This window comes from Orbicella faveolata, unplaced genomic scaffold, assembly GCF_042242905.1.
Source record: "Orbicella faveolata isolate gen_17 unplaced genomic scaffold, um_ofav_v1 contig_24, whole genome shotgun sequence".
Classification (NCBI taxonomy): Eukaryota; Metazoa; Cnidaria; class Anthozoa; order Scleractinia; family Merulinidae; genus Orbicella; species Orbicella faveolata.
The window spans coordinates 19,353,495-19,369,373 of NW_028301552.1; the positions used below are offsets into that span (position 1 = coordinate 19,353,495).

The 15,879-nt window shown below is 38.9% G+C and overlaps 1 protein-coding gene across 6 annotated transcripts in view; it reads right to left on the reverse strand.

Annotated features, from left to right (window-relative positions):
• LOC110045593 (MAM and LDL-receptor class A domain-containing protein 2-like) overlaps positions 1 to 15,879 on the reverse strand; it is a 66,812-nt gene that overhangs the window by 16,543 nt on the left and 34,390 nt on the right. For all 6 annotated transcript variants that reach the window (XR_016207736.1, XR_016207737.1, XR_016207738.1 and 3 more), the window contains exons 30-46: positions 15,390 to 15,583; positions 14,269 to 14,565; positions 13,477 to 13,770; positions 12,812 to 12,971; positions 12,172 to 12,365; positions 11,129 to 11,422; positions 10,206 to 10,505; positions 9,586 to 9,739; positions 8,347 to 8,546; positions 7,614 to 7,904; positions 7,063 to 7,258; positions 5,305 to 6,011; positions 4,701 to 4,936; positions 3,113 to 3,239; positions 2,448 to 2,600; positions 1,611 to 1,846; positions 489 to 711 (exon numbers count right to left, since the gene is read on the reverse strand). Coding sequence is in view for 2 of the 6 variants with exons in the window: in XM_089291127.1 (XP_089147253.1) it covers positions 489 to 711; positions 1,611 to 1,846; positions 2,448 to 2,600; positions 3,113 to 3,239; positions 4,701 to 4,936; positions 5,305 to 6,011; positions 7,063 to 7,258; positions 7,614 to 7,904; positions 8,347 to 8,546; positions 9,586 to 9,739; positions 10,206 to 10,505; positions 11,129 to 11,422; positions 12,172 to 12,365; positions 12,812 to 12,971; positions 13,477 to 13,770; positions 14,269 to 14,565; positions 15,390 to 15,583 (4,256 nt within the window). In the remaining 4 variants the exon portion in view is untranslated. The remainder of the gene's footprint in view (positions 1 to 488; positions 712 to 1,610; positions 1,847 to 2,447; positions 2,601 to 3,112; positions 3,240 to 4,700; positions 4,937 to 5,304; positions 6,012 to 7,062; positions 7,259 to 7,613; positions 7,905 to 8,346; positions 8,547 to 9,585; positions 9,740 to 10,205; positions 10,506 to 11,128; positions 11,423 to 12,171; positions 12,366 to 12,811; positions 12,972 to 13,476; positions 13,771 to 14,268; positions 14,566 to 15,389; positions 15,584 to 15,879) is intronic.

Sequence of the window (15,879 nt, forward strand, 5' to 3'; positions counted from 1 at the left end):
CAACAGAACCGTCTCTCCTTTTCACTGGCGGCGCCTTGGCGCCAGGAAAAAAAAAATGGGTCTGGAGAAACGTAATGTGATTGGTTACGCTCTTGGATTTAACTCAAAGTAATTAAACGCCTAATGGTTCCTTCCCGAAAATACCTACTGGTTGATCGCTAACTAAAACCATTCATTTAATAACATCACCTTACTACAGACTTTCACCCAGTTAGAACAAGTTTATGAAGAGAGTTTTCAATGTCTTCTCCACAAACAAACACATGAAAGCTACTTTACAACATAATTTCTCTTCCCGTTACATTCGATTATTTCGCTCTAATAGGTTAAAGCCAGGTTGTAGGCCGCTCTACCTACCTAAATAGTAAGAGCGTTGTTAACACTCGAAAAAGGTTAAGAAACAAACATTCACTCTTAGAAAAGATTCACCACACAAGCGAAGCTGCTTGTTTAGATGGAAAGAATAATCAAAGTGTTATACACTGTACCTGGTGCGCTAGTTGGAGGCTTGGACGGATTATGTGTGGATGAACCAACTGAGGTTGAAGGCAAACCAGAAGTAGGCAAACCAGACGAAGGAACATATGTTGGTACCGACGGGAAAGTTGGAGGTGCTACAGTCTGACCAAAGCAGCTTCCACTGCTAATCGAGACATCATCTATGGCTAAGTCGCCGGTAAAAGACGATCCTCTGATTCCTTCAAATGTCACCTAATATAAACAACATAAAAAAGCGTCCTGACGAATTAGCAATAACTTTTGTCTTCTCTAGTTCGTTCTTACGAAAAAGGTGAAATTGACAGAGAACAACGTTATAAATAAATGGGCGATTAGGTTCAGACAAAAACTAGATAAAACTTTGAAGAAAAGTTTCAAAACTGCTATGGTTAAGTTGATTTCGTTTTGTTTTGCTTTGTTTTTTGTTTCTTTGTTTTGCTTCTTTTTTTTTTTTTTGGCTAAGTCACCAGTATAAGACAATCCTCTTGTTCCTTCAAACGTGACCTAATGAGCAACATAAAAATACCATCCCAGGAAAAAAAAAGTTTTATCTCTACTATAGTTCTTTGTTACCATGAAGGTCAAATGGAAAAACAGACCAATGTGGCAATGGGTGACTGGTTTCAGACAAATACAAAAGATGCAGCGAAGGAAGATAAAACTATTTAGCAAAAGTCCCTAAGATTTACTTTGTAAGTATATCTTTAAACTTTTTAAGTTCTTTTGCTTTGCTTGGTTTTTTTTTTTTTTGTTTGTTTCTTTGTTTGTTTGTTTGTTTGTTTTTTCGGTTTCGTTTGTTTGATTGTTGTTTAATAACAAAAGGAGTAACACTGTCTCGTCTCAGGGTTTGAGATGAAGATATCTGTTTCAAAAAGAATAGGGTCTACGAATGTCATGTCTGAGGGAAATCTGATCTTGTGTAGAAGTAAGTAGAAATAATCATGTTTAAATGATTTGGCGTGGTTTGTTTTGTGTTGTTTTGTATTGTATTTTTATTTACGAACTTGTTTACCAAAATTCATGTTATTGTTCATTAGGTGGACGGTGAGTATTTTTTGTTGTTAACAGCCGGGGTGTTACGTTCAGGTAAAAGATGACACATTGAAACTTACGTCGTTTTCCAAATAAATGTTTACGTTTGCCTCATTCCAGTAGTTACCATGGTTTCCGGACGCATTGAATACTACCAAGTTTCCACTGAAGACAGTAAGAGTCCCCATGGTACCTCCATACATGTGATAATAGAACTTTAGACAAGACAGCTGTTTATTGTCAGATACTGATAAAATAAGCTTTGCGTTATCACCGGCGACTCGGGGAGAAGACGTCTCGATGTACATATAGTATCCTGCGAAAATAGAAATCACTTTTTGTTTAACACTTTCAAAAGACCATAGATCCCGTTAACGTTAAAATGAATACGAATCAAGTAATGTTTTCAAGAGCATTTTAAAGTTCATGGATATAAGTTATTGAGGTAGCGTCAGGTCCATTTTGGAGAAATATTGGTCGACTTCTTTGTTTGTAGGTTTAGGAAACAAGCCGCAAAAGAGGTCCATGAAATTGCAAAAATACGGAACCAACAAGCTAGTTCAACAAAGTGTTGATTAAATCCTTTTCATCTGCTGATAAATTGATGTGCCTCTACGATCCATTCTCGTTAAACTCGCGACAGATAAGCACTTCTTTATGCTTCTCACGTCGCTTTTTTGAACATTTCACTGTCATTGTCCTACTAACACGAAGTAGAAGGGATTTATGTTTCATGGTTCATTCAAGAAATGTTATTTTGTGCCATGAATTGATAAAGCAATTCGCCGAAATTAATTCGTTTGCGGTCCATCTGAGCAGTCCATATTGCAAAATTCGGACCACTAAGAAAACCTCAATCAGAATTATCCTTTTCATCGTGGACCAGTTCAGCCATAAAATGAGAATGCATATCTCACCTGACCCACTAGTATGATCTTGATCGGGGCCTGTACTAGAAGATAGTGTTGATCCATAATGTCGCGTCCAGTTAAAGATGTCTGAGTTGGACTGTCGCCAGCCAGAGCACAGTCCATAATCGAAGTCACATGAAGCGATTGCGGGAACGGTTGCTGTAACGGCAAAAATACAGTCATCTGGTTGATTTGCTCGCAATATCATGACCAACTCAAAGCCACTCAGAACTTATATTTCACCCGCGAAAGTGAACGGAGGATTCAGCTGTTGCGTTTCTGTCTATGCTTTCATGAAGTGTAAGATCACACAAAAGCTATACTGCATTGATAATTTGCTATAGAAATCAATAGAGTGGTCAGATTTAGTCCCTAGATTTAGACTGGTGGTGCGTTCATCTTGATCAAGTGAATTACAAACTTCTATCAGGTGGACACTATTTATTTAGTTATTGAGGAAGCCAACACAAGCTTGAACAAAGCATTTTTCTGACTTTCGCGTACTCTCCGTTGCCAACCAGCAGTTTTACAACTCTACAGGTTTTGATAGTGTTAAGAACAGTTATTTCAAATCCATCATGCATTCACGCATTCATGCATTAATCCATTTATCCATTCTTTCAATCACTTTTTTACTTATTTATATATAAAGTAGGTTAAAGTAACAGTACTTGGTAATATAGTCGGTGGTAGAGTTGGAGGAGCAGTTTGCCCAAGGCAACTTCCACTGCTTATTGAAACATCATCAATGGCTATGTCACCAGTGTAGGAAGATCCTGCTATTCCTTCAAATGTGATCTATGAAGAAAATACGGACGATAACATTTAATTTTCAGCACTTATGCTAGCAAAAAAATAAAAATTATTGTAAGCAATCAAAATAAAACAACAACCGGCACGAGTACACCAAACCGTCCTTTTGCCAGATTTTGAGAGCTTCAAGAAGTTAACGTGAAGTAGTAATTGTTGCAGGGTGATCGTTATCTTTGAAAAAAAAAGCCCTGTTGGTGTTGATATTAGTCACTAACAACATTCCTTTTAGACTAAACTCGGCCAGTCAACCACATGTTTTTTTTTTTCTGAAAGCAGGAATTTTCCCCACCAAACTCGCTATAAAGCTCAACAAATTCACCTAGAAACACAGTGCCCACACCTTTTTAACTCTCGCACATACAAGCAAACTAGGATCCTACCGTATTAAAAGGAAGGGGAATGGAGCCCCTCCGGGCTTTTAATATATATGAAGAGACATTTTTATTTTTAATAGATAGCTCTTGGTTTGCCCTACCAGACGACATATTTTTCGTTGGTAGTGATATCAAGTGATGTCACGTGACTTTATTAAGTTCGCCATCTTCACTATATATTTTATCAGAAAGTCAGAAAATCATGTTAACGGATAGAAAATCAGTGCGAAGTGATAATGGGGCGTAGAAAAGTACTAATTTTGTAACGCTGCTCAAGAAAAGTCGAAGAATGAGGGATTTTGTCAAAAAGACAAAATTTCGGCCTGGCCTGTATGTCCAAATGTGGTTGACATGGCAATGTGAACTGACGCGCAAAAATTATCGACACAAACAATTTGGCCCGGGACAAATGGTCAACTGCGGAGATCCTCATCGTCGTACATAAATAGCTTTCTATTCTTTTTATTTTTTAATTAAAAAAAAAAAAAAAAAAAAACTTCTAAGGAGAATGGCATCAACTCCCCCTCCCCCCGGTATGCCCGAGGGTTAACATTGTTGCAAATTACGTTGCGTGCTCCGAGACGACTAAACTTGTGGTTTAGGTTAACGGCTACTTAGACCTTATGACAGTCAGTAAAGAGGTAAAGAGTTGGACTGACGAACGGAGTCCTTCCTATATGGGGGTTCGACAAGCCTTCGCAAATACCACCCAGGTGGAGAGGTAATGTGTCATATTATTATTATTATTATTATTATTATTATTATTATTATTATTATTAGAAGAAGAAGAGGAAGAAGAAGAAGAAGAAGAAGAAGAAGAAGAAGAAGCATCCGTTTGAAGGTATCGAAAACACAGTTATTGTGGGAAAGGTTCAGAAACATACGTTGCCTTTAGTTAACCATCGGTACCGAATCTCAGATATACATTAATCTTAAAGACCAATTCATTAGAAAGAAAGAAAAGACCTTTAATTTTTTTTATCGTTATTTTCTTGTTTTTTTGGAAAGGTCAGATTGTTAAAAGGAATACCGCCCAATTTTCAAAGCAGTTACGTGGACTCTTACAACTTACACTATAATCCAAGTAAATGGTTCTCTCTGCTTTTAGCCAAACGTTGTATTGGTTTCCTGACTCGCTAAATACTACCAAGTTTCCGCTGAAGACAGTCAGAGTTCCCATAGTATCTCCATACATGTGATAATAGAACTTTAGACAGGACAGCTGTTTATTGCCAGATACATAGAACGTAAGCTTTGCATTATCACCAGCGACTCGAGGATAAGACGTCTCGATATACATGTAGTACCCTGTTGAGCAAAACAGCAGGGAAACAGGAGTGATAAATACACAAATAAGATATTGCGTCAAAAGGCAAACCTCGAATCCTGTAACCGCAGTTTCCCAAATTTGCAGGTCTTGCAGTGTCTCAGGTATAACTTAAGTCAAGGACAATATTCTCATCTACACTTGTACACTTTGGAATTCTTCACGAGTGATGAGGCATTTAAATTCAAGCTCAATAATTTTCTCAGGACGCCAAATTCACCACAGGGTCTATCTTATGCGACGAATTCCAGATTGGAACATTTCGCTCTGAATCTCACTGAGGCCTAAAGAAGTAGTAAAGAAGGAACGACGTCTGTTTTCTCAAGCTTAGTTGAAAAAGAAATCCTACCTAATCCAGTTGTGTGATCCGATGAGGGTCCCGTACCGATGGATGAAGTTGAACCCGTCTTACGTGTCCAGTCAAACACGTCTGAGTAGGACTGTTGCCAGCCAGAACACAAGCCAACGTCAAAGTCACAGGATGTCAAATCAGGAGTTGATGCGTAATTAATCTTGCTTTTTATCCATGACTTTAAGTTACGAATGTTGGCGTATACCGTATATTTTGAAGGCGCGGCGCATGGCACTCCTCCCCAACTGGTGGCTCCCTCCAGATACCATTTACCATTGAACTCGCAAACAAGCGGCCCTCCGCTGTCGCCATTGCAAGCGCCCTCTCCTCCATGATCCTGGCCAATGCACATCATGGAGTCATCTATTAGGCCAGGATAAGATGCATTACAGCGTTGCTTTGATACCAGAGGCACATCAACTTGCATAAGTTCGTTTGGAGTGATGCCAAGATAGGAGAGTGTTCCCCAGCCAGTTATCCAGCAAGTTTTGTTAAGATCATCGAACGGAAGCTGAAATTCGATATCTGATAGACAAACAAGACCAACTCCTTTGCCTAGTTTAGCGGGTTTCGATAACTGAAGAACAGCGATGTCGTTGCTCCATCTAAATGGGATGTTGTAACTTTCGTGCTGGATAATTTGTACAACATCGAAGTCCTGTTCTGTCCCAACGGTGCCATAAGATCTGTAATGAGCTCCCAACCTTAAGCACAATTGAGCAGGAAAAAGCGTTAATCTATGTTCATATTTCACTGTTCTTTTGAAGAGGCTCGAAGCATATTGTAACATATTGTTTGTTTTTTGGGGGGGGGGGTGGGGTGGATTGAATTTCATTATTTGATTTTGGTTGATTCTCCAAGGTTTTCTACCAAATAATGAAAGTAACTTCAAATTAAGCAACTGCGGAACGTTTATGTCATAAAAATGATACTCTTATCGCAGTTTTGTACTTCGAGGTCATATAATTTTACTCAGTACTTTACTGTTTTATTTTTTCATTTATTTATTAATTTCTTCTTAGGCGGAAGTGGGAAGTAAGGTTTACAGTTAAAATCATCTATAGAGTTTCTGTGATTGACTATAATTGGTGTTTATTTTTTGATAGAGCTGTGTTTGTGTACATAATCATCATGTAAGTATGTACGTTTATCCTCCCAGTTTCTGAAAACATGATTGATTATCGCAGTTATACACACAACTTAAGCCGCGCGTTGTGAAATTAAAGCCCTGAATTTTTTTCAGGCTTTAATTTCACAACTGCTTAAGTTGTGCGTATAACTGCGATAATTAATCATGTTTTCATATCTTTCTCCGCAGTTCAAATATATGATCTTTCATATATTCACTTGCATTCTTCACCATCTACGGGTATATTACGAACTCACAACGTGACCAGCTCCCAGTTGGCAGAGCACTGCATGGTATCGCACAGGTCATGGGTTCGAATCCCGTTCAAGCCTAATATATATATATATATATATATTTTTTTTTTTTTTTAGGTTTTAATTTCACAACTGCTTAAGTTGTGTGTATAACTGCGATGATCAATCATGTCTTCGTATCTTTTTCTGCAGTTTAAATGCTATGATCTATCATATATTCACTTGCATCTGTTAGATTAGGGCTTCCTCTCATCGCACCAACTGGTATTCATTTGGCAGCTTTAAATGATCCGTCTCCTAAGGTATTGATCTGATTTTATGAGGAAAAAAACAAATATGGAGATCTAATTATGGTGCGACATTGCTACTCACCTCACTTTAACAGATGACGCGGTCTTTCCATATATACAATGAGTGGCCGTAACAACCCAACGAGGATAAATTAAAGAACCTCCACAAAACTGTGTACCGCTACTGTCCAGCAGCATTGCCTGCCAGGGCCAGCTGTTAATTGGTGCTATGGTCCCTCCAACAATTCGAGAACCGCTAGGGCGAGATCCACATGAAACTGACAAAAAAGCAGAACACATCAATGGTCACCGTTACTATAATACATTGCATCTCGAGAAGTTATCTACCAGCATCAATAAGACAACACTAGTCATGATCGATTGATCTGTGTATTGCAAATTTACACTTAACTGAGTTGAACATTTCGAACATTTTTAAGAATACAGTCAGGCGTTAATCCATTAAACCATTTATACTACACATAAGAGGTAAATGTAACAGTTTCAATGTCTAAGTTAAATTCATAGCATCATAGGATTTTCACTATTTTAATAGTAAAATTGGCACCCAACAGGTGCTTCTAATTTAAGAAAATAATTTATTTCGGGTTAAGATGGAATAAACGTTCTTACTGTTTCTAGTTGTGGTATTCACTTCAAGAGTTTTGTAAGGCCGACCTCGCTCATCCACACCGAAAACCGTTACTTCGTAATTTGTCAAATGATCGAGTCCACCAATTTCCGTACTGAGTCTGCCTCCGTCTGTAACTTCAAAGGCCACTGCATTCACGTTCGTTCTGTTCAAAAGGATGACATAATGAAGAACTTTGCGGTTGAGTAGACTTGTTAGGTTTGACCACTGAATTGAGATACTGGTGCTGGTGTTGTTATCCACTGACACTGTCCAGCCAGAAAACAGAGCAGCTGAAAGACATGATATTCAAAGTAAGTTTGTGAGGAAGAAGTACTCAAAACGAACAGGACTAGTAACAAATAACTAAGTTTAGATGAACCGAATCCTGCGCTACGATTGGCTTACGCCATCTTGCCCGCTCGGGACTCCCCGCTGTGTATCACAAGAAATATTTCTCAGAAAATCATATACCAAGCTTGTTCGGTAAAGATGGCTGGATATTGGTCTCATTCATTTTTTTGCGAGCTTATGGTCTGAGACGGAACCTAGATGCAGCCAAGCTGACCTCACGCTTTGTAAATAACCCATAATATTATATTTAGACAATAGAGAGGGAAATGAACGAACAGCGAACGAATATACCAGGGGACGAGGGGGGGCACAAAAACACACCGAAAGGATCGTTTTTGTTGTAAGGCATGATTAATTCAATTTTTTTTGCCATTTACATACCTGATTCGAGGCCAGTTTGCAAAACCACGAACTGAATTTTAGCAAGGCTGTACAGTTTTCTAAAGTTGATATTGACTGTAATGTTGCTGGATTTGCCGAAAGGAACTTCGACCAAAGGTGGACTAAGCGAATACCAGCAACCCCCGGCCGTCTGGTGAAATTTGACAGTTCCATTGCCGTCGGAGATCTTTACAAACTCACTAGGAAAAATTCACAAACAATCCTTAAATTCTTATTTCACTTGAGTATCCAAAGCAATGCACACTTACATGAGGAGGCAGCGTGGCTGAGTGGTAAGTGCGCCGGACTTAAAATCCGGAGGTCACGGGTTCATGTCCCGTTCTGAACACTTAGCTGCAGTTGTTTCTCGGCAGACCCTAGTGCAACTCCTAGTTCATGATTATAAATAGCCAACTGCTCTTCCTACCGCCTGCTGGGATTTTTAAGTCTATTATGTTTAGTTGATATATTTGTTTGATAGATTATGAGTGGCATGCCAGTAAACTGGTTATGTGTAGCTAAGTGCATTGACTATTATAAACATCAACATTTGAACATTTGATCATTTTTGTTCCATTACTGGGGGGGGGGGGGGGGAAGAGGTGGCCTTTATTGCCCGAAAAATTTACGCAAAGCCAGATTGCGTGAGTGTTGAAATCGGAATGCAAACGCACTCAAATTGCATGAAAAACAGAAACGTTCACAGTTCCCACATCTATTGAAACTGCTATAATTCCAAAAATAGTTATATTCAAAGCTTGCAAGCTCAATCAATCATACTCTATCAACAGCCTCAATCCGAGTAAAATCTAAAACTTATTAAAAGAAAAAATTCTAGAAAAAGTAATAAGCTAGAAAATTTATTTACAAGGTTTGGAAATCACGCCAACAGCATTATTTTGCAATGTTTTATCTCAAGTCTTGTCGCCCGAATCACATAATTGCCGTACCTCGGGGGGGCTCCCCACTTTTCATCCAATCCAAAGTAAAACGAAAGCCAATTCAGACTTGCCCGCAAGCGTTTTCCCACTACATCTAGTTCATTCCAGTAACATGTATGTGCTTCGAGTTTTGATTGGTCAACTGTGTTGTCTTCGTCTTTTCTGATTGGCCAAAACATATTTACTTTGGTTGCTGTTTTGCTACAATGAATTGAAAACCGCTCACTTGGGGCAGGTTGATAGTTTTTCATGAACATGAGCCGGAAAACCTTCTCATAATTTATTATCATTTAATTACCTGCAATAAGTTAAATCCAGCTTCTGGATTAGAAAGAGGGCTACTGCGTGGGTTATACCAACATTTTCTATCGTCCAAGAGCAATATAAGTAGTTGTAATCTGTTTGTGTAACATCTATGAGCCCAGCCGATTGGTTAATTGCGATCTTGCAAGCTGAAATAAAATGACGAATTAGTTCACCACCAATAATGCGAGAAACAACCCATTTCATTAATTATCAACAGTATCCTCTCCTAACCGAGTGAAAATATTTTTCCGGAGGAAAATAACACGAGAAAATTCCCCTAGGAAAGTGATATTTATATTATCCCATTATTTGCAGCATGGTCATGAGCAACTCGTTATGGTGAGAGTTTTACGATATATTGCGGCGCCTCAATTATATGGCATTTTGATTTTTAAGATATAATTCAAACTGTCCTCGAGACCATAAAACACTCGAAGTGTTACTTTACACCTCCCCCCCCCCTCCCCCCTACACGCTCTCCACGCCACCACCACCACCTTGTCGAGTGACGTATGTTTTTTACTTTCATTCAATCTCTTATTACTTCTAATGGTTGGCCAGATTTGATTAGTTTGGCGTGCCTTTAACCTGACTGTCGTTTGAGAGACCTACCTGTTGTTATGTAGTAGAAGTAAGAACGCGGTCCTACTCCTTTAGATGTAAAAGCAGAGATGTAGGTATGGTAGCGTTGTCCCGGCCTTAGTCCTGTAAATGTCACGCTTGTGCTATTAGTAGTGACGTTTACACTGTTGGTGTTTGATGATACAGAGTAATACGCAGTCTCCTGGAAGTAGACATTGTATCCCAACAGCCGCCCATTGGCATACTGCTCAGGCAGAGGATTCCAGTTAACTGTGACTTCAGTAGATCTTACATTTGTGAAAGTAATATTTGATGGTGCCCTGCTAGGAACTGACAAGAGATAGCAATAGGTAAGACACAGAAAAGCGTTCGAACGACAAAGGGTTGGCTAGAACCCCTCCCCTGGGTTTTCATTGTAATAAGGCGTATATAAATTATGTTGAGTTTAATGGGTAGTCTTCGGCTTGCTCTACAAGATGATTTATCTTATCTTGGTGATGACGTCATTAAGTTCGCATCTTGGATCTGCCATCTTGGATTTTACTAGTTTCTCAGAAGGTAAGAAAATAACGTGAGCTGATGGAAAATATCAAAAAGTGATACCAGAATTCAGTGTAAAAAGTACCAGTTTGCCACGGTACCCCGAAAAAAGCACGAAAATTCTGTTAAAAAAGGCGAAATTTGGCTTGACCCGCTGGTCAAAATGCGTTTAATACGGCAATATCAAGATACGTGTGGAGAAATTTGACATGTCGAAATCTCAGCGAGAGATGAATGGACAACTACTGAAAGTTTCAGCATCACAGTTTAAATCCTTTTTTCAAAATTCTGAAAAATACCTCTGGGTGGCATTAAATCAACCACAAACCCCACCCCACCCCCCATCCCCTTCCTTATTCCCACTTGTACCCCCGAGGGCTAAAAATACAAGGATTTCTAATGACCGGGTTTACCTCCTTCTTCCGTCCAGGCTGTGACTTCAGCACTACTGTAAGCTTGGCCAATACCATTTACACCAACAACACTCAGACGATACTCGCTGTATTGCAACAGGCCGCTGAATGCGACGGAAGTACTATTTGCAGACATGATGTGGCAGTTTAGAATACTGCCATTAGTGCTTTTGATAAGTCCAAAGTAATGAAGAACTGGTTCATTCAGGATTGGTGTGAGATTTGGCCACTGAATTGTAATACTATTCTTTGTTGCGTTATCAATTGATACATTCCAGTTAGGAATCAGCGGAGCTACAAATAAAACACACGCCTCACAGTTACATGAGTACTGATAAACGTAATGGAGAATAATAACACGAGAATAGATAGTGGTCTACCCCAAGATTTATTTTTGTCACTGTTCCTGAAATAATTTAAGTTTAGATTAGTTCATGTTTAAGGAAAAACAAAAAAACAAACAAACAAACAAACAAAACGAAAAAACATCTAGAAAGTACACGAAGCTGTAGTTAGAAGTACCTAGCTTCCAACGAAAGTTTTAATATCTGTGCCCAAAAACATTTATGTTAAAAATACTATTTAATGGTTTAAACTAAGTCTTTTGCTCCATCTATGGCCGTTTTTCCTTTTTGCTTGCTGTTGAAGGGCCACCTGCCTGTCAGTCTGTCTTGTCGGGCCATCTGCCTGTCAGTCTGTCTTGCCGGTTGGTCGGTTGGTAGGTTTGTCGATTGGTCCGTTGGTTGGTCGGTTGGTTGTTTGGACGGTTGGACGGTTGGGCGGTCGGTCATTTGGTTGGTTGGTTGGTTGGTTGGTTGGTTGGTCGGTTGGTTGGTCGATTGGTTCGCTAATCGTTCAGTCGGCGGGTAGTTGGCTAGTTGGTTGGTTGGTTAGTGAATTACTTATTTCGTAGTTGTAGAATGCCAAATAATGAAAGAATCCAAAACATCTCATGTCTTTGATACCCTCAACCATGGCCCGTGATCTTCCCTGTCGCCTTTGCAAGTTACTTTGAAATGCCTAAAAAAAAAACAACAACTCACCTGACTGAAGCCCCTGCTTCACAATTCCGTACTGAAGCTTGAACTGACTCCAGTAGTGTGTAAGGTAGATCTCTACCGTGACATTCGTAGCGTTTCCATAACTGACTTCCAGGAAAGTTTTCCAAGGAGAGGACGAATATCCATACCGATTAAAAGCTATTAAGCCATCTCCATCGATGATCTTGATATATTCACTATGAAATAGAACGGTAGTTGAAACATTAAAGCCGAAAAATTCTGATGGACTGATTGGAAATCATTATTTTAAGGAAACTCAGTAACACATTCTACTATAAGAGTTACATTAATCATTATTTGCTCAAAATCGGCTGCCAGGTTTCGCGCCATGAATTGCAATGCTCTTCATTGACAGTTTTTATGCGTTTGAGAGTTTCCCGTGATTCGACTTAATATATCAAATATTATTACTGCCCTAGAACGTTTTAACTCAAGGGCAAACTTATCCAAGCATATTGAAAAGTTTGATTCGCTTTCAGTAAATAGTAACTCGAACAACCGAATTTGTTGTGGTGGTTGTTGTTGTTCTTGCTGTTAAATGTAATTTTCTTCTGTTTTGGCTCTCTCAGAATGCATCCTGTAGCGCTACATTTAAAATGTGATTAAAATTCATGACACTCACTAGTAGTACGAGAGGTACAACTCTTGTAAAGAGACAACAAGAACTGCCTGGTTGATTCCTGCGTTGCCAATTGCCCAGTTGCATCGCAAGTAAGAACTATAGTAGCGTCTGGGACTAACTTGCAACTCGCCAAAGGACTTGTTTAAACTTCCTCCACAACCTTAAGAGTGAAATGAAAGAAGATAAGGCAATCATAGTTGGCACGGTTCTAGGAATCACTTCGAGGTATGACTCGGCTAAATAAAGGAAGAAAAAGAAGAAAAAATGACTGCATCGAAAAAATCTACATATAACTATAAATTTCTAAAATTAACTATCCAGCGTAGTACTCTTACCGGTGCCAAAAAACAAAAAAATTGTAACGGGCTGATCATGTTAATTAGGCGAGATTCCACTTCTCAATTATAGGGGCTGTCGGGTGTTTTCAAGGGAAGCTGGTGCGTCCCAAAAGTGTCTTCCTCTGTTTCATTTTTTGAGTATAAACTAGGCTTGAAATTTGAAAACCGGATGAATAACTTCATGTGTATTCGATGTTTTCTCTATGTACGTTTTTCCCTCTTACACGCACTTTCTTGTAAATAGTGGCTTTAAATAAATCAAGATAATACTCAGGTATGCTACAAATGTATTCTCTGTATATCTTGACAAAGGGACTAATAAATTACCAGTTGTAATGTAACCATAAGATTGTGGTCCCACTCCTTTTGAAGTAAAAGCTGCAACTGAAATTCTGTATCGCTGGGCTGCCTTTAGACCTCTCACAATCGCCATGTGGACACCAGAGCTATTGGAGTATACAGTCTTAATATAATTCACATAGTAGTCATTCTCATAAACGTAAATGGAGTACCCCAAGATTCGACCATTGGCATACCGCTGAGGAAGAGGATCCCACTGTACCTTCACCTTACCGGTCTGTAAGTTTGACAATCGCAGGTGTGATGGTCCTCTACTGGGTACTGAAAATAAACAATGATTTAAGCTTACAGACTAGTCTGTACATGTAACAATGCTAGGGATATCAGAGAAACCATGTCATTACATAAGCACCCCTTCTGGCAGCATAAATAAAGGGCCTAAGAGTATCATAAGTCCTTCGGAATGGTATACTAGTCCATCGCAGATTAATGCCAGTAACTTTGTCGGTTTCCTCTAACTATTTACCAGCCCTGAACATAAAGTGGCAAGAGGGGCTATCATTGTTGCTGGTCCTATCTTGGACGACGATTCTTAGATACCTACTGTAGACCAAGTAGTTAAAATCCCAAGCAGTATAGTAATAAAATCACTCTTAATTTCTCTTAATATTCACATATTTTCAGTATACAAAAGTAGTGAGAAGAAACGCCATAATGTTATAAGCAACTGACCAGCTGTCTTAGAACCGTATTTTCGCAAAGGAAATCAAACAAAATACATGATTAGGTGCTGATGCAAAACGAAAAGAAATACAATACCTCCTTCCTCCGTCAGGGCAGTGACGTTGGAGCTCTTGTAAGGTTGCCCATCACCAGCAACACCAATAACGGTCACTGGATACTCCGTGTAAGGCGAGAGCCCAGCGATGTTTACATGAGTTTTACTTCCATTGACAACCATGGCGTTTAAAACATCGCTCCCATTCTTGCTTCTTATTTGAACGATGTAATGCAGTACCAGTTTATTGATCACTGGTGTAAGGTTTTGCCATTTGATTATAATACTGTACCTTGTGGTATTTTCAACTGTTATATTCCAGTTTGGTACCAGCAAAGCTGAAAGATATAACATAGTTAAGACATGACTCAAAAACTAAACAAAAATCAACTTGCAATCCGCCCAAATCTCTAACATTATTTTCATTAATCGTGGTAGACATTGCCTTTAGAACATTTTGTATCTATTCACGTCCTTTTGGGGAAATAGAATTTACTTTTTTAGTGTTTTATTTTCTTTACTACTGCATATATTGTTTATTTATTATTTGGATAAGGCAGATTGTTTTTATGGTCGTAATACAGTGGAAGAGATGATGGTGCACGTTCATTTTTTCAAGCTGCATGAAAGCATGACTGGGTTAGTCCCTCTTTCAGGCCTACTTCGGGAGTTAATCCCTCTTAACTTATTTTGAGACATGGTGGTGGGTCTTCCGCCCGTAATGTTACCACGCCTGTTTTCTGAACATTTTTCGCAAAGGATGAAAATGCGTGTGAGGCCGTTTGAACTGTCCCCATTAGCAAACTCCTCGTCACAGTATTAGTGTTTTCCGAAACCTTGAGCGATCTAAAAATGATTTAGGAGGGATCACCTTGAGAATTAGGCCAAAATGAAGGGTTGACTCCCTTATACTTCACTCTCATTACGCACTACATGTAAATGAAAATAAGACTTCTTTTTTGGATATTTATCTCCATAATACGGACAAATTATAAAAGTATGTGACAAATGTACCTTTTATAATTTAAAAGTATACGAAAGGTTAACATCTCCTGTCAAAATTGTATTTGAAAGTTAAAGAGTTGGACCTCAGGGCGGAGCGTCCCTGTATAGAACCTCGTAGAGAACACCCAGGCTCTCTTGTTACATAGCCATTACTAACCTGACTGAATGCCTTGCTTCATAATTCCATATTGAAGCTTGAAGTGACTGTAGTAGTATGATAGGTAGACTTGTACGGTAATGTTGTTTGCACTGCCAAAATCAACCTCCAGGAACGTTTTCTGTGCAGCTGATGAGTATCCATATTGATTAAGAACTACCGAACCATTGCCACTAAGGATTTTCAAATATTCGCTAAGAATGTGGAAAATCAATTTGATTAGTAGCAATCCTCTATCCTCTTCATAAAGCCAAATGATGTACCTATACAGAAACGGTAATGTACCTCAAGGTTGCGCGATATTTTTTCTTATTATTATTATTCTGGCCAAGAAACACGATTCTCGCTTTTTTTGCAACGCTGTTGACTTTTTTTCTGCATAAATACTGGTATCCTTAACAATTGGAGATAAGTTGGAAGTTACCATAAAAGGCTTCACCTAACTTATTTTTGCTAAGTCAATTTTACCTCCCCTTGCCTCCAACCCTCT